This window comes from Musca autumnalis, unplaced genomic scaffold, assembly GCF_047663935.1.
Source record: "Musca autumnalis isolate F117 unplaced genomic scaffold, ASM4766393v1 scaffold_5, whole genome shotgun sequence".
Lineage (NCBI taxonomy): Eukaryota > Metazoa > Arthropoda > Insecta > Diptera > Muscidae > Musca > Musca autumnalis.
Window position 1 is genome coordinate 55,366,073 of NW_027412088.1, and position 19,303 is coordinate 55,385,375.

General features: G+C 33.8%; 1 protein-coding gene across 3 annotated transcripts in view; it reads right to left on the reverse strand.

The window, feature by feature from the left end:
* Positions 1 to 19,303, reverse strand: part of LOC141405224 (protein qui-1) — a 442,299-nt gene that overhangs the window by 186,175 nt on the left and 236,821 nt on the right. For all 3 annotated transcript variants that reach the window (XM_073989320.1, XM_073989317.1, XM_073989318.1), the window contains exons 6-7: positions 9,520 to 9,734; positions 8,956 to 9,209 (exon numbers count right to left, since the gene is read on the reverse strand). In XM_073989320.1, the coding sequence (XP_073845421.1) occupies positions 8,956 to 9,209; positions 9,520 to 9,734 (469 nt within the window). The remainder of the gene's footprint in view (positions 1 to 8,955; positions 9,210 to 9,519; positions 9,735 to 19,303) is intronic.

Genomic DNA, 19,303 nt, shown 5'->3' on the forward strand with positions numbered 1-19,303 from the left:
ATTTTTAAAGAATATTTTTTCAAACACCAACAGACCAAAAAGCGTGGATTTTTAAAGAATATTTTTTGAAAAACCAACAGACCAAAAAGCGTGGATTTTTAAAGAATATTTTTTGAAACACCAACAGACCAAAACGCGTGGATTTTTAAAGAATATTTTTTGAAAAACCAACAGACCAAAAAGCGTGGATTTTTAAAGAATATTTTTTGAAACACCAACAGACCAAAACGCGTGGATTTTTAAAGAATATTTTTTGAAACACCAACAGACCAAAACCGGTGGATTTTTAAAGAATATTTTTTGAAACAGCAACAGACCAAAAAGCGTGGATTTTTAAAGAATATTTTTTCAAACACCAACAGACCAAAAAGCGTGGATTTTTAAAGAATATTTTTTGAAACAGCAACAGACCAAAAAGCGTGGATTTTTAAAGAATATTTTTTGAAACACCAACAGACCAAAAAGCGTGGATTTTTAAAGAATATTTTTTGAAAAACCAACAGACCAAAAAGCGTGGATTTTTAAAGAATATTTTTTGAAACACCAACAGACCAAAAAGCGTGGATTTTTAAAGAATATTTTTTGAAAAACCAACAGACCAAAAAGCGTGGATTTTTAAAGAATATTTTTTGAAACACCAACAGACCAAAAAGCGTGGATTTTTAAAGAATATTTTTTGAAACACCAACAGACCAAAAGGCGTGGATTTTTAAAGAATATTTTTTGAAACACCAACAGACCAAAAAACGTGGATTTTTAAAGAATATTTTTTGAAACACCAACAGACCAAAACCGGTGGATTTTTAAAGAATATTTTTTGAAACACCAACAGACCAAAAAGCGTGGATTTTTAAAGAATATTTTTTCAAACACCAACAGACCAAAAAGCGTGGATTTTTAAAGAATATTTTTTCAAACACCAACAGACCAAAAAGCGTGGATTTTTAAAGAATATTTTTTGAAACAGCAACAGACCAAAAAGCGTGGATTTTTAAAGAATATTTTTTGAAACAGCAACAGACCAAAAAGCGTGGATTTTTAAAGAATATTTTTCCAAACACCAACAGACCAACAAGCGTGGATTTTTAAAGAATATTTTTTGAAACACCAACAGACCAAAAAGCGTGGATTTTTAAGGAATATTTTTTGAAACACCAACCGACCAAAAAGCGTGGATTTTTAAAGAATATTTTTTGAAACACCAACAGACCAAAAAGCGTGGATTTAAAGAATATTTTTTGTAACACCAACAGACCAACAAGCGTGGATTTTTAAAGAATATTTTTTGAAACACCAACAGACCAAAAAGCGTGGATTTTTAAAGAATATTTTTTGAAACACCAACAGACCAATAAGCGTGGATTTAAAGAATATTTTTTGTAACACCAACAGACCAACAAGCGTGGATTTTTAAAGAATATTTTTTGAAACACCAACAGACCAAAAGGCGTGGATTTTTAAAGAATATTTTTTGAAACACCAACAGACCAATAAGCGTGGATTTTTAACGAATATTTTTTGAAACACCAACAGACCAAAGAGCGTGGATTTTTAAAGAATATTTTTTGAAACACCAACAGACCAAAAACCGTGGATTTTTAAGGAATATTTGTTGAAACACCAACAGACCAAAAAGCGTGGATTTAACCCTTCGTTGGACACCAATATTGTTTGTCATATTCGTAACACATGAGTCTGGACAGACCCATATAATTATTTTTATTTTTTTAGGAAACTTATTTAACATTTTCATATAAAAAGTTGTAGAATATGTTTAAAGGACCCTAATCTTTAATAAATAATCCTTATTTGTCAAAAAACATGCCGAAAAACTATACATTTAAATGATATTATCAAGTTAGTAAAACAGGACATATGGCTACGAAGTAAAAAATTCGTAGTTTTCTTGTCTCTATGCTCCAAAATCTTATTTATATTTCATTTTGAAGCACTATATTTTAGTTTTGGCCTATTATTCAGAATGAAGAGTGTCTATTTTATAACTTTACAGCTTATTCCAGTGCAATATGATGATATCAAGAGGTAACTAAAGGCATATATCCTAAGGATTTTCTTATAATTCATGTGGAGAATCCTATATTTGGACCAATCTACCCCACAAAAAGAGCAGAAAAGCTAAGTAATGGGTTTTATTAGTCCAGTTACGTGTATAGTTGTCTAGAATACAAGTGTAACCTTATTTGCAAGGGATTTTTTTAGGTTGTGGTACATTCACTGATTTCAAACCCATATCCTGCTTTGCGACCTTTTTATGTGCAATTTTGAAGACATGGTAGGGTGAAATGCGACAAGTTTCATAATAGGGTGTTCATTTTGTCAAATAATTTAGGAAAAATCAAATTTTAAGAACAATTTCGGAAAATTTTCAATAAAAAATGGGTGGGGTCTGACCAGACTCATGTGTTACGAATGTGATATGTATGTCAAAAAATCCTTGTAGCTCCTTTTCTGGTGATCCTTTTGACTTCATGTTTCCTTCATTTGAAAGGTAAGAAAATTTCATGAAGCTAGCTGGAATCTCAGGTTCATAGCTTTATCGTAACCCAGTTTAAAATACAAAATAAAATGAAAAAGGCCTGGCCAGACTCTGGTGTCCAACGGAGGGTTAAAGAATATTTTTTGTAACACCAACAGACCAAAAAGCGTGGATTTTTAAAGAATATTTTTTGAAACACCAACAGACCAAAACCGGTGGATTTTTAAAGAATATTTTTTGAAACACCAACAGACCAATAAGCGTGGATTTTTAAAGAATATTTTTTGAAACACCAACAGACCAAAGAGCGTGGATTTTTAAAGAATATTTTTTGAAACACCAACAGACCAAAAACCGTGGATTTTTAAGGAATATTTGTTGAAACACCAACAGACCAAAAAGCGTGGATTTAAAGAATATTTTTTGTAACACCAACAGACCAAAAAGCGTGGATTTTTAAAGAATATTTTTTGAAACACCAACAGACCAAAAAGCGTGGATTTTTAAAGAATATTTTTTGAAACACCAACAGACCAAAAAGCGTGGATTTTTAAGGAATATTTGTTGAAACACCAACAGACCAAAAAGCGTGGATTTTTAAAGAATATTTTTTGAAACACCAACAGACCAAAAAGCGTGGATTTTTAAAGAATATTTTTTGAAACACCAACAGACCAAAAACCGTGGATTTTTAAGGAATATTTTTTGAAACACCAACAGACCAAAAAGCGTGGATTTAAAGAATATTTTTTGTAACACCAACAGACCAAAAAGCGTGGATTTTTAAAGAATATTTTTTGAAACACCAACAGACCAAAAAGCGTGGATTTTTAAAGAATATTTTTTGAAACACCAACAGACCAAAGAGCGTGGATTTTTAAAGAATATTTTTTGAAACACCAACAGACCAAAAAGCGTGGATTTTTAAGGAATATTTTTTGTAACACCAACAGACCAAAAACCGTGGATTTTTAAGGAATATTTGTTGAAACACCAACAGACCAAAAAGCGTGGATTTAAAGAATATTTTTTGTAACACCAACAGACCAAAAAGCGTGGATTTAAAGAATATTTTTTGTAACACCAACAGACCAAAAAGCGTGGATTTTTAAAGAATATTTTTTGAAACACCAACAGACCAAAAAGCGTGGATTTTTAAAGAATATTTTTTTAAACACCAACAGACCAAAAGGCGTGGATTTTTAAAGAATATTTTTTGTAACACCAACAGACCAAAAAGCGTGGATTTTTAAAGAATATTTTTTGAAACACCAACAGACCAAAACCGGTGGATTTTTAAAGAATATTTTTTGAAACACCAACAGACCAAAAAGCGTGGATTTTTAAAGAATATTTTTGGAAACACAAACAGACCAAAAAGCGTGGATTTTTAAAGAATATTTTTTGAAACACCAACAGACCAAAACCGGTGGATTTTTAAAGAATATTTTTTGAAACACCAACAGACCAAAAAGCGTGGATTTTTAAAGAATATTTTTGGAAACACAAACAGACCAAAAAGCGTGGATTTTTAAAGAATATTTTTTGAAACACCAACAGACCAAAACCGGTGGATTTTTAAAGAATATTTTTTGAAACACCAACAGACCAAAAAGCGTGGATTTTTAAAGAATATTTTTGGAAACACAAACAGACCAAAAAGCGTGGATTTTTAAAGAATATTTTTTGAAACACCAACAGACCAAAACCGGTGGATTTTTAAAGAATATTTTTTGAAACACCAACAGACCAAAAAGCGTGGATTTTTAAAGAATATTTTTGGAAACACAAACAGACCAAAAAGCGTGGATTTTTAAAGAATATTTTTTGAAACACCAACAGACCAAAACCGGTGGATTTTTAAAGAATATTTTTTGAAACACCAACAGACCAAAAAGCGTGGATTTTTAAAGAATATTTTTGGAAACACAAACAGACCAAAAAGCGTGGATTTTTAAAGAATATTTTTTGAAACACCAACAGACCAAAAAGCGTGGATTTTTAAAGAATATTTTTTGAAACACCAACAGACCAAAAAGCGTGGATTTTTAAAGAATATTTTTTGAAACACCAACAGACCAAAACCGGTGGATTTTTAAAGAATATTTTTTGAAACACCAACAGACCAAAAAGCGTGGATTTTAAAGAATATTTTTTGAAACACCAACAGACCAAAAAGCGTGGATTTTTAAAGAATATTTTTTGAAACACCAACAGACCAAAAAGCGTGGATTTTTAAAGAATATTTTTTGAAACACCAACAGACCAAAAAGCGTGGATTTTTAAAGAATATTTTTTGAAACACCAACAGACCAAAGAGCGTGGATTTTTAAAGAATATTTTTTGAAACACCAACAGACCAAAAACCGTGGATTTTTAAGGAATATTTGTTGAAACACCAACAGACCAAAAAGCGTGGATTTAAAGAATATTTTTTGTAACACCAACAGACCAAAAAGCGTGGATTTTTAAGGAATATTTGTTGAAACACCAACAGACCAAAAAGCGTGGATTTAAAGAATATTTTTTGTAACACCAACAGACCAAAAAGCGTGGATTTTTAAAGAATATTTTTTGAAACACCAACAGACCAAAAAGCGTGGATTTTTAAAGAATATTTTTTTAAACACCAACAGACCAAAAGGCGTGGATTTTTAAAGAATATTTTTTGTAACACCAACAGACCAAAAAGCGTGGATTTTTAAAGAATATTTTTTGAAACACCAACAGACCAAAACCGGTGGATTTTTAAAGAATATTTTTTGAAACACCAACAGACCAAAAAGCGTGGATTTTTAAAGAATATTTTTGGAAACACAAACAGACCAAAAAGCGTGGATTTTTAAAGAATATTTTTTGAAACACCAACAGACCAAAAAGCGTGGATTTTTAAAGAATATTTTTTGAAACACCAACAGACCAAAAAGCGTGGATTTTTAAAGAATATTTTTTGAAACACCAACAGACCAAAACCGGTGGATTTTTAAAGAATATTTTTTGAAACACCAACAGACCAAAAAGCGTGGATTTTAAAGAATATTTTTTGAAACACCAACAGACCAAAAAGCGTGGATTTTTAAAGAATATTTTTTGAAACACCAACAGACCAAAAAGCGTGGATTTTTAAAGAATATTTTTTGAAACACCAACAGACCAAAAAGCGTGGATTTTTAAAGAATATTTTTTGAAACACCAACAGACCAAAGAGCGTGGATTTTTAAAGAATATTTTTTGAAACACCAACAGACCAAAAACCGTGGATTTTTAAGGAATATTTGTTGAAACACCAACAGACCAAAAAGCGTGGATTTAAAGAATATTTTTTGTAACACCAACAGACCAAAAAGCGTGGATTTTTAAAGAATATTTTTTGAAACACCAACAGACCAAAAAGCGTGGATTTTTAAAGAATATTTTTTGAAACACCAACAGACCAAAAAGCGTGGATTTTTAAAGAATATTTTTTGAAACACCAACAGACCAAAAACCGTGGATTTTTAAGGAATATTTTTTGAAACACCAACAGACCAAAAAGCGTGGATTTAAAGAATATTTTTTGTAACACCAACAGACCAAAAAGCGTGGATTTTTAAAGAATATTTTTTGAAACACCAACAGACCAAAAAGCGTGGATTTTTAAAGAATATTTTTTGAAACACCAACAGACCAAAGAGCGTGGATTTTTAAAGAATATTTTTTGAAACACCAACAGACCAAAAAGCGTGGATTTTTAAGGAATATTTTTTGTAACACCAACAGACCAAAAACCGTGGATTTTTAAGGAATATTTGTTGAAACACCAACAGACCAAAAAGCGTGGATTTAAAGAATATTTTTTGTAACACCAACAGACCAAAAAGCGTGGATTTAAAGAATATTTTTTGTAACACCAACAGACCAAAAAGCGTGGATTTTTAAAGAATATTTTTTGAAACACCAACAGACCAAAAAGCGTGGATTTTTAAAGAATATTTTTTTAAACACCAACAGACCAAAAGGCGTGGATTTTTAAAGAATATTTTTTGTAACACCAACAGACCAAAAAGCGTGGATTTTTAAAGAATATTTTTTGAAACACCAACAGACCAAAACCGGTGGATTTTTAAAGAATATTTTTTGAAACACCAACAGACCAAAAAGCGTGGATTTTTAAAGAATATTTTTGGAAACACAAACAGACCAAAAAGCGTGGATTTTTAAAGAATATTTTTTGAAACACCAACAGACCAAAAAGCGTGGATTTTTAAAGAATATTTTTTGAAACACCAACAGACCAAAAAGCGTGGATTTTTAAAGAATATTTTTTGAAACACCAACAGACCAAAACCGGTGGATTTTTAAAGAATATTTTTTGAAACACCAACAGACCAAAACCGGTGGATTTTTAAAGAATAATTTCTGAAACACCAACAGACCAAAAATCGTGGATTTTTAAAGAATATTTTTTGAAACACCAACAGACCAAAAAGCGTGGATTTTTAAAGAATATTTTTTGAAACACCAACAGACCAAAAAACGTGGATTTTTAAAGAATATTTTTTGAAACACCAACAGACCAAAAAACGTGGATTTTTAAAGAATATTTTTTGAAACACCAACAGACCAGAAAGCGTGGATTTTTAAAGAATATTTTTTGAAACACCAACAGACCAAAAAACGTGGATTTTTAAAGAATATTTTTTGAAACACCAACAGACCAGAAAGCGTGGATTTTTAAAGAATATTTTTTGAAACACCAACAGACCAAAAAACGTGGATTTTTAAAGAATATTTTTTGAAACACCAACAGACCAAAAAGCGTGGATTTTTAAAGAATATTTTTTGAAACACCAACAGACCAGAAAGCGTGGATTTTTAAAGAATATTTTTTGAAACACCAACAGACCAAAAAGCGTGGATTTTTAAAGAATATTTTTTGAAACACCAACAGACCAGAAAGCGTGGATTTTTAAAGAATATTTTTTGAAACACCAACAGACCAAAAAGCGTGGATTTTTAAAGAATATTTTTTGAAACACCAACAGACCAAAAAGCGTGGATTTTTAAAGAACATTTTTTGAAACACCAACAGACCAAAAAGCGTGGATTTTTAAAGAATATTTTTTGAAACACCAACCGACCAAAAAGCGTGGATTTTTAAAAAATATTTTTTGAAACACCAACAGACCAAAAAGCGTGGATTTTTAAAGAATATTTTTTGAAACACCAACAGACCAAAAAGCGTGGATTTTTAAAGAATATTTTTTGAAACACCAACAGACCAAAAAGCGTGAATTTTTAAAGAATATTTTTTGAAACACCAACCGACCAAAAAGCGTGGATTTTATAAGAATATTTTTTGAAACACCAACCGACCAAAAAGCGTGGATTTTTAAAAAATATTTTTTGAAACACCAACAGACCAAAAAGCGTGGATTTTTAAAGAATATTTTTTGAAACACCAACAGACCAAAAAGCGTGGATTTTTAAAGAATATTTTTTGAAACACCAACCGACCAAAAAGCGTGGATTTTTAAAAAATATTTTTTGAAACACCAACAGACCAAAAAGCGTGGATTTTTAAAGAATATTTTTTGAAACACCAACAGACCAAAAAGCGTGGATTTTTAAAGAATATTTTTTGAAACACCAACAGACCAAAAAGCGTGAATTTTTAAAGAATATTTTTTGAAACACCAACAGACCAAAAAGCGTGAATTTTTAAAGAATATTTTTTGAAACACCAACCGACCAAAAAGCGTGGATTTTTAAAGAATATTTTTTGAAACACCAACAGACCAAAAAGCGTGGATTTTTAAAGAATATTTTTTGAAACACCAACCGACCAAACAGCGTGGATTTTTAAAGAATATTTTTTGAAACACCAACCGACCAAAAAGCGAAGATTTTTAAAGAATATTTTTTGAAACACCAACCGACCAAAAAGCGTGGATTTTTAAAGAATATTTTTTGAAACACCAACCCACCAAAAAGCGTGCATTTTTAAAGAATATATTTTGAAACACTAACCGACCAAAAAGCGTGGATTTTTAAAGAATATTTTTTGAAACACCAGCGTGTATTTTTAAAGAATATTTTTTGAAACACCAACCGACCAAAAAGCGTGGATTTTTAAAGAATATATTTTGAAACTCCAACAGACCAAAAAGCGGGGGTTTTTAAAAAATATTTTTACTTCGAAAATTTTACAATTTTATTTTAAATCGGAACCAACTTTGATTTTGTTGTTTATAATCACACATAGATTATATGTGTATTTATTGCTCACGTATTCCCTAAAATATTTCCCTCAGTAAATTTCAGAAACCGTGGCCCTCTAACCGTTACGTCTATTCTAAATACATTAACGTTCAAAATGTATATCCATATGCATATCTACATCTCCATCATCAACATATTTCCACATTAATAGTCAACTGTGCCAAAATATCACATCATTCCAATCCACGTCTACTTACCGATAGTCCTGTTTAAGTTGATATTGAATGCCTTTGATAACTGCCGACGATGATGACGACGCATTGTCTGTGCTTGAACCACTTGTGCCTAACATATCAGTTGACGCTGGCTCCTCATCTGTCACTGTATACCACTTGACAAGTAATTGACGCTCTGTGTGTGTTAAAGTACCATCTGTCGCAATGCTATCGTAGATCTCCTTTTCCAAGTGGGTGGGTAATGGCATCCGACCAATGCTGTCGCCTATTAAAGCCTAATTAATGATAATTTTGTTCGTTGAAACAATAGACGAAGAAGAAAATGCCACGAACAATGAGCCAAGGTAACGACGGCGAGAGTAGCACGCCATAATAGTCAGCACATCAATTATTAAGTTAACGTGGAAAATCCGGGAAGGGAAGATGGGGGCAGAAAGAAAAATTATGCATATAATTGAATTTTAGAAATGAAATCTATTTCAATATGTTGAAGAATTTTAAATACAAATATTTTCCGCCTCATAAAGGTTAGAGGAGAAAAAAATTATTTGCTAAATTAAATTGAATTCGTAATTTACGACTTACCAAAAAGAAAACACTTTTCGAATTCTGATGACACGTTTCAATTTCATGTAAATAATCCTGTAGAATATATGGATCCTTTTCGACTTGTGTTATATCCAATGATCCGGTACCGAAGTGCATATCAACAAATTCAATTTCTATTTGTCGATCATCGTACATGGACTGTAGCTCGGGACCGACCAGTTCAAGTAGCATTCGCCGTTCCTGGCAGAATTCTATAAAGAAAGCAAAACATAAAAAATAATTATAAATAAGTTTTTATTCGTGAAGTAATTAAGTTTAATTTAATTTTAAGCATTTACAATCTAAAAACAATAACATTTACCTACATCGTAATTTTTCTTCCAAGTTAAGGTCAAGTCCGGAAATGGACTATGTCGGTTAACTCCTTCGGGTATTTCCCCCACTGAAGGAAAGGGTGCTTCTGCAGACCTTTTCTGAAAGAAAGGGTGCTTCTATAGACCCTTTTTAAAAAAGGGCCCTTATATAGACCCTTTCTAAAAAAGGGCCCTTATATAGACCCTTTCTAAAAAAGGGCCCTTATATAGACCCTTTCTAAAAAAGGGTGCTTCTATAGACCCTTTCTAAAAGAGGGCCCTTATATAGACCCTTTCTAAAAAACGGCCCTTATAGAGACCCTTTCTAAAAAAGGGTGCTTCTATAGACCCTTTCTAAAAAAGGGTGCTTTTATAACCCTTTCTGAAAAAAGGTTGCATTTATAGACCCTTTCTGAATTTTAGGACCTTCTATAGAATTTTTCTGAAAGTAGGGATGCTTCTGTAGATCCTTTCTGAAAGAAAGGGTGCTTTTTCAGGCCCTTTCTGAAGGAAAGGTTGCTTCTATAGACCCTTTCTGATAGAAATGTTACTTCTGTAGACCGTTTTTGAAGGAAAGGATGCTTCTATAGACCATTTTTTAAAGAAAGGGCCTTCTTCAGACCCTTTTTAAGAGAAAGGATGGTTCTATAGGCCCTTTCTTAAAGAAAGGGTGCTACTATAGACCCTTTCTTAAAGAAAGGGTGCTACTATAGACCCTTTCTTAAAGAAAGGGTGCTACTATAGACCCTTTCTTAAAGAAAGGGTGCTACTATAGACCCTTTCTTAAAGAAAGGGTGCTACTATAGACCCTTTCTTAAAGAAAGGGTGCTACTATAGACCCTTTCTTAAAGAAAGGGTGCTACTATAGACCCTTTCTTAAAGAAAGGGTGCTACTATAGACCCTTTCTTAAAGAAAGGGTGCTACTATAGACCCTTTCTTAAAGAAAGGGTGCTACTATAGACCCTTTCTTAAAGAAAGGGTGCTACTATAGACCCTTTCTTAAAGAAAGGGTGCTACTATAGACCCTTTCTTAAAGAAAGGGTGCTACTATAGACCCTTTCTTAAAGAAAGGGTGCTACTATAGACCCTTTCTTAAAGAAAGGGTGCTACTATAGACCCTTTCTTAAAGAAAGGGTGCTACTATAGACCCTTTCTTAAAGAAAGGGTGCTACTATAGACCCTTTCTTAAAGAAAGGGTGCTACTATAGACCCTTTCTTAAAGAAAGGGTGCTACTATAGACCCTTTCTTAAAGAAAGGGTGCTACTATAGACCCTTTCTTAAAGAAAGGGTGCTACTATAGACCCTTTCTTAAAGAAAGGGTGCTACTTGTAATGAGCATCAAAATTACATAATCTTAAAAAAAAAAAATTATGACGGTTAATTTTTCACTAATCGAATTGTATGCTGGGTAAGGTCTCTACCAGCCCACCCATACCACCTCCTAATTCACATTTTGTTTTATTCTTCCCTCTTTTGACTTTACTCTTTATTTTAGATTCGTGTCTTTTTTTTAGACCACACTGACCAAGTGATATTGGCGCCCTAATACTTTCCCCTAGTGTGTTACAATACATTGCCAAGGTGTGTGTGAGCGCTAGCTACTTTGTATTAATATGTTTTACGAACCAGAATCGCTGTAGCCCAGAGGGTAGCAACGTGGCTTCATACACCCGAAGTCCCAGGTTCAAGCCCAAGTCCGGGCATAAAATGTTTTTATTTTTTTTTTCACATTTTGTTTTTTCTTGTTATGTTTTGAGCGTCTTCTATTCAATCTGTTATGCATAATCAGAAATCTTAATATCGTATTAGCCCAAAGATGTTTTAAATAACCGTAAACAGTCCAATTTTGAGATGTTCCTCTGATAATGTTGGGGTGAATTTTATCTCTGCTTTCAAGAGAGGTTCACTGATTTCTCTGTACCAATCATCGATCTTTCTGTTCGTGTTTCTTGATCAGTACACATTAATTGCAGTAACCAAATCAGAATTTCCTAAGTTACTCCGCAAATAAAGTGAATTCATTAATTAAGGTTATTGTCAACCTTTTTATAACCAATTAATAAACTACAATAGCCAGAGTAAAATTGTAATAGTAATAAATCTTTAAAAAAAAATAACCAAAACTTGGTGAGGTAATTTAAACATAAATTTGGATACTAAGGAAACTCGATTTAATTTATTGATTTCAATAGAACTATTACTTTGGCCATTGTAATAATCAAGTGAAGAAAGCAAACACGTTACGGAAGAAAATTAAATACCTTAAAGAAATCCTGTGCAGGTAAAATCAGATTATTCAAGAAAAAAGTGGGTTTGTTAATAAATTTGATGTTTTTTTGTGTTCACAGCCCTCTGGCTTTTGGTTTTTACCAAAGCCTGTGTTTGTCGCCAATCACATGGCGAAAGAAGGGCTGCACAAATATTTCAAAGGAAATCTTTATTTATTCAAGAGCTACATTTAAATTAATCCTGATAATTCATCAGCATTATGCCAATCCACGAATGAAAGGAACCCAGCAATTGAAATAGTTATTCTCACTACCTTCAATGAAACAGATATCGACAAAAAAATCATAACTTCAATTGGTATTTTGTCGAAAGATCGCCATTACGCCATACTGATTTTTGGACAACTTAAAAGCCAACTTAAAAGCCACCACCTGGAGCACTCAATTACATCATAAAATTTTACCAAACTAGATTAAGTTTGATCATGGATATAAGAACGAGATCTCTTGTCCCCAAGCAAAGATTTTAAATTGCAATTACATATTTGAAGCATAACCTTTTCATAAATTTTATACAGCCACGACTGTCTGCAAAAGTTCAACGAGGCCTCGGAGTTCTACAAAAAGCAACAAAACGTGGTAAGTGAAACTCATCATCTGTAGTGCTATTGCAAAACCAAATGTTTTAAATATGTATCTTTTTTTGAAATCTTTGCTGAAAAAATAGAAGTTTTAAAAAAGCTTATTCGTTTTTAAGAAACACAAATTCAATTCATATTGGTATTTTTTAACCAAAGTATACTATTCTTTAAATCAGTTTACACCCTACATAACAAAATCCTAAGTCGCAAGAGATCCAAATTCTAAAGATATATAAGAGATTTAATCTAAGATTTCATTTTTATTTGAATTACTAAATCTCAATGCTTTATTTTGTGATTGGTAAATATTTGAAATTAACCTGATCCAAATCTGTTTAGAAAATGCAAGAACAATTGAGCCGCTCAGTGCACACTTCGACTAACTCCACTTTTTGAAAAAATTGAGATTTTAGTGTCAAAGCCTTTGATATAGCCATATCTATTTGTGATTATAATATCTTTCCTGAATAATATAGATGAGCACCTTTAAATAACAAGTTTTTTTTGACCACTGAATAATATGCAATTTTTTTCAGTGCACACTTCGATTAACTCCACATTCAAATGTAGCTCTGCTCGCAACGTGTACATTTTTACATTCAATGCTCCTTCGGCTTTTGTTGAAATCATAGATGGCCTTTAGGAAATTATGACGTATATGACATACATTTTTGACTTATATTACATACGTCAGAAACGTCGTAAACCTAGCCATGAAGAATGCCGCTAACATAAAGCTAACATGAATTAATTACAAATATTGTTTTATAACCGAACTGCCAACATTAATTTTTATGTAAAACCTGAATATAGGTGTATAAAACTAAGTTTTTCGTTAATAAAAAAATAAAAAAAAATTCAAGACGTAACTTTATAACTTTTTTCAGTGCACACTTCGATTAACTCCACCTTTACCACAACATTACTAACGATTGTTTGTTGACTATGTTTTTTATTTTATTTTATATACCGTTAGATGAAAGCTATTCCTGCTATTATGCATTCTACATTATATATTTGAATCCATATTATCAGGGGAATTTTAAAAAACAATATACACTTCATCATTGATTTTCTCAACTTTTTGTTTTATGGAGTTAGTCGAAGTGTGCTCTGAACGCCTCAATTGTGGAATTGATTTTGCTCCATAAAAAGTAACCTCTAAAACGTAAATTAATATAAACGCAATAACTATCATAGACTAAGTTTTCAACATTTTTAATTTCAAATTGTTTCTTCAAGTACTTAGTATGCAATTTTAATTTTATGATTGATAAGTTTATTTGAATTTCATCTACTATCTGCCTACCTAATTATGCAATAAGCAATCTGGAATTGATTCTGTTCTATACCCTATCTCCTTTAACTTCGTTTAATTCACAGCGTATTTAACTTCAAACCTATCCACATTGTTGTAGTAAACCTAAGCAATCGGCAATATGCCAGTTTATCTCTTCATACATGTTCGAGTGTGAAGCGAACATAAATAACTTACAATTACTCTAAGTTAGAGATAAAAGTGTTATTGATCATTATTATGAATAAATGAAATTCTTGTTAAATTAAATTTAACCATGCATCTATAAATAGAGATAATTTTACGGCGGTGATGTGTAAGTAGAGTAAGTATTGTCCGAGTTAGGGGTCTTGTTTAAAATGATCAGGCCAATAAGACCAAGGATGGGTAGGGTTATGAGGCAGATGTTCCATACCATCAGGAACTAAATTGTTTTCAGTTGAGAATATGATAGATATACTACCTTACTAAATGGGTTTACTGTTTACTGTTACGCACATTCAATCCATCTTCTTTTATTTTTTTCTTTTGTCAATTGATAGGTACAGATATATGGGAGTCTTAAAATTTTTTTGTTTATGTAGAGAGTAGGTGTTGTGTGATTACAAGGTGACACGAACCCCCCAATCGACTGAAGCTGGCATATCATGGCTCCCAGTCCTCTTGTAGTTCATTGAACTTCAGAAATTAAATTCTATTAGTAATTACCCTACTACTCATACAGAGAGTTAGTTAAGAAACTGCTAGCTTCTCGTTTGAACATTACATACTATAGACCCTTTCTTAAAGAAAGGGTGCTACTATAGACCCTTTCTTAAAGAAAGGGTGCTACTATAGACCCTTTCTTAAAGAAAGGGTGCTACTATAGACCCTTTCTTAAAGAAAGGGTGCTACTATAGACCCTTTCTTAAAGAAAGGGTGCTACTATAGACCCTTTCTTAAAGAAAGGGTGCTACTATAGACCCTTTCTTAAAGAAAGGGTGCTACTATAGACCCTTTCTTAAAGAAAGGGTGCTACTATAGACCCTTTCTTAAAGAAAGGGTGCTACTATAGACCCTTTCTTAAAGAAAGGGTGCTACTATAGACCTTTTCTTAAAGAAAGGGTGCTACTATAGACCCTTTCTTAAAGAAAGGGTGCTACTATAGACCCTTTCTTAAAGAAAGGGTGCTACTATAGACCCTTTCTTAAAGAAAGGGTGCTACTATAGACCCTTTCTTAAAGAAAGGGTGCTACTATAGACCCTTTCTTAAAGAAAGGGTGCTAATATAGACCCTTTCTTAAAGAAAGGGTGCTAATATAGACCCTTTCTTAAAGAAAGGGTGCTACTATAGACCCTTTCTTAAAGAAAGGGTGCTACTATAGACCCTTTCTTAAAGAAAGGGTGCTACTATAGACCCTTTCTTAAAGAAAGGGTGCTACTATAGACCCTTTCTTAAAGAAAGGGTGCTACTATAGACCCTTTCTTAAAGAAAGGGTGCTACTATAGACCCTTTCTTAAAGAAAGGGTGCTACTATAGACCCTTTCTTAAAGAAAGGGTGCTACTATAGACCCTTTCTTAAAGAAAGGGTGCTACTATAGACCCTTTCTTAAAGAAAGGGTGCTACTATAGACCCTTTCTTAAAGAAAGGGTGCTACTATAGACCCTTTCTTAAAGAAAGGGTGCTACTATAGACCCTTTCTTAAAGAAAGGGTGCTACTATAGACCCTTTCTTAAAGAAAGGGTGCTACTATAGACCCTTTCGTAAAGAAAGGGTGCTACTATAGACCCTTTCGTAAAGAAAGGGTGCTACTATAGACCCTTTCTTAAAGAAAGGGTGCTACTATAGACCCTTTCTTAAAGAAAGGGTGCTACTATAGACCCTTTCTTAAAGAAAGGGTGCTACTATAGACCCTTTCTTAAAGAAAGGGTGCTACTATAGACCCTTTCTTAAAGAAAGGGTGCTACTATAGACCCTTTCTTAAAGAAAGGGTGCTACTATAGACCCTTTCTTAAAGAAAGGGTGCTACTATAGACCCTTTCTTAAAGAAAGGGTGCTACTATAGACCCTTTCTTAAAGAAAGAGTGCTACTATAGACCCTTTCTTAAAGAAAGGGTGCTACTATAGACCCTTTCTTAAAGAAAGGGTGCTACTATAGACCTTTTCTTAAAGAAAGGGTGCTACTATAGACCCTTTATTAAAAAAAGGGTGCTACTATAGACCCTTTCTTAAAGAAAGGGTGCTACTATAGACCCTTTCTTAAAGAAAGGGTGCTACTATAGACCCTTTCTTAAAGAAAGGGTGCTACTATAGACCCTTTCTTAAAGAAAGGGTGCTACTATAGACCCTGTCTTAAAGAAAGGGTGCTACTATAGACCCTTTCTTAAAGAAAGGGTGCTACTATAGACCCTTTCTTAAAGAAAGGGTGCTACTATAGACCCTTTCTTAAAGAAAGGGTGCTACTATAGACCCTTTCTTAAAGAAAGGGTGCTACTATAGACCCTTTCTTAAAGAAAGGGTGCTACTATAGACCCTTTCTTAAAGAAAGGGTGCTACTATAGACCCTTTCTTAAAGAAAGGGTGCTACTATAGACCCTTTCTTAAAGAAAGGGTGCTACTATAGACCCTTTCTTAAAGAAAGGGTGCTACTATAGACCCTTTCTTAAAGAAAGGGTGCTACTATAGACCCTTTCTTAAAGAAAGGGTGCTACTATAGACCCTTTCTTAAAGAAAGGGTGCTACTATAGACCCTTTCTTAAAGAAAGGGTGCTACTATAGACCCTTTCTTAAAGAAAGGGTGCTACTATAGACCCTTTCTTAAAGAAAGGGTGCTACTATAGACCCTTTCTTAAAGAAAGGGTGCTACTATAGACCCTTTCTTAAAGAAAGGGTGCTACTATAGACCCTTTCTTAAAGAAAGGGTGCTACTATAGACCCTTTCTTAAAGAAAGGGTGCTACTATAGACCCTTTCTTAAAGAAAGGGTGCTACTATAGACCCTTTCTTAAAGAAAGGGTGCTACTATAGACCCTTTCTTAAAGAAAGGGTGCTACTATAGACCCTTTCTTAAAGAAAGGGTGCTACTATAGACCCTTTCTTAAAGAAAGGGTGCTACTATAGACCCTTTCTTAAAGAAAGGGTGCTACTATAGACCCTTTCTTAAAGAAAGGGTGCTACTATAGACCCTTTCTTAAAGAAAGGGTGCTACTATAGACCCTTTCTTAAAGAAAGGGTGCTACTATAGACCCTTTCTTAAAGAAAGGGTGCTACTATAGACCCTTTCTTAAAGAAAGGGTGCTACTATAGACCCTTTCTTAAAGAAAGGGTGCTACTATAGACCCTTTCTTAAAGAAAGGGTGCTACTATAGACCCTTTCTTAAAGAAAGGGTGCTACTATAGACCCTTTCTTAAAGAAAGGGTGCTACTATAGACCCTTTCTTAAAGAAAGGGTGCTACTATAGACCCTTTCTTAAAGAAAGGGTGCTACTATAGACCCTTTCTTAAAGAAAGGGTGCTTCTATAGACCCTTTCTTAAAGAAAGGGTGCTACTATAGACCCTTTCTTAAAGAAAGGGTGCTACTATAGACCCTTTCTTAAAGAAAGGGTGCTACTATAGACCCTTTCTTAAAGGGTGCTACTATAGACCCTTTCTTAAAGGGTGCTACTATAGACCCTTTCTTAAAGGGTGCTACTATAGACTACTCCTGAAAGAAAGGTTGCTTCTTTAGCCCCTTTCTGAATGAAAGAGTGCTTCTATGGATCCCTTCTGAATTAAAGGGGTACTTCTATGGATCCTTTCTCAAAGAAAGGCTGCTTTTATAGACCTTTCCGGAAAGAAAGGGTGCTTCTGTAGACCCTTTCTGAAAGAAGGGGTGCTTCTATGAATCCCTTCTGTATTAAAGGGTGCTTCTATGGATCCTTTCTGAATGAAAGGGTGCTTCTATGGATACTTTCTGAAAGAAAGGGTGCTTCTATGGATACTTTCTGAAAGAAAGGGTGCTTCAATAGGGTGCATCTTTAGACCCTTTCTCAAAGAAAGGGTGCATCTTTAGACCCTTTCTCAAAGAAAGGGTGCATCTTTAGACCCTTTCTGAAAGAGAGGGTGCTTCTTTAGACCTTTTCTGAAAGAAAGGCTGCATCTTTAGACCCTTCCTGAAAGAAAGGGTGCTACTTTAGACCCTTCCTGAAAGAAAGGGTGCTACTTTAGTCCCTTCCTGAAAGAAAGGGTGCTACTTTAGACCCTTCCTGAAAGAAAGGGTGCTACTTTAGACCCTTCCTGAAAGAAAGGGTGCTACTTTAGACCCTTCCTGAAAGAAAGGGTGCTACTTTAGACCCTTCCTGAAAGAAAGGGTGCTACTTTAGACCCTTCCTGAAAGAAGGGGTGCTACTTTAGACCCTTCCTGAAAGAAAGGGTGCTACTTTAGAACCTTTCTGAAAGAAAGGGTGCTACTTTAGACCCTTCCTGAAAGAAAGGGTGCTACTTTAGAACCTTTCTGAAAGAAAGGGTGCTACTTTAGACCCTTTCTCAAAGAAAGGGTGCTTCTTTAGACCCTTTCTCAAAGAAAGGGTGCTTCTTTAGACCCTTTCTCAAAGAAAGGGTGCTTCTTTAGACCCTTTCTCAAAGAAAGGGTGCTTCTTTAGACCCTTTCTCAAAGAAAGGGTGCTTCTTTAGACCCTTTCTCAAAGAAAGGGTGCTTCTTTAGACCCTTTCTCAAAGAAAGGGTGCTTCTTTAGACCCTTTCTCAAAGAAAGGGTGCTTCTTTAGACCCTTTCTCAAAGAAAGGGTGCTTCTTTAGACCCTTTCTCAAAGAAAGGGTGCTTCTTTAGACCCTTTCTCAAAGAAAGGGTGCTTCTTTAGACCCTTTCTCAAAGAAAGGGTGCTTCTTTAGACCCTTTCTCAAAGAAAGGGTGCTTCTTTAGACCCTTTCTCAAAGAAAGGGTGCTTCTTTAGACCCTTTCTCAAAGAAAGGGTGCTTCTTTAGACCCTTTCTCAAAGAAAGGGTGCTTCTTTAGACCCTTTCTCAAAGAAAGGGTGCTTCTTTAGACCCTTTCTCAAAGAAAGGGTGCTTCTTTAGACCCTTTCTCAAAGAAAGGGTGCTTCTTTAGACCCTTTCTCAAAGAAAGGGTGCTTCTTTAGACCCTTTCTCAAAGAAAGGGTGCTTCTTTAGACCCTTTCTCAAAGAAAGGGTGCTTCTTTAGACCCTTTCTCAAAGAAAGGGTGCTTCTTTAGACCCTTTCTCAAAGAAAGGGTGCTTCTTTAGACCCTTTCTCAAAGAAAGGGTGCTTCTTTAGACCCTTTCTCAAAGAAAGGGTGCTTCT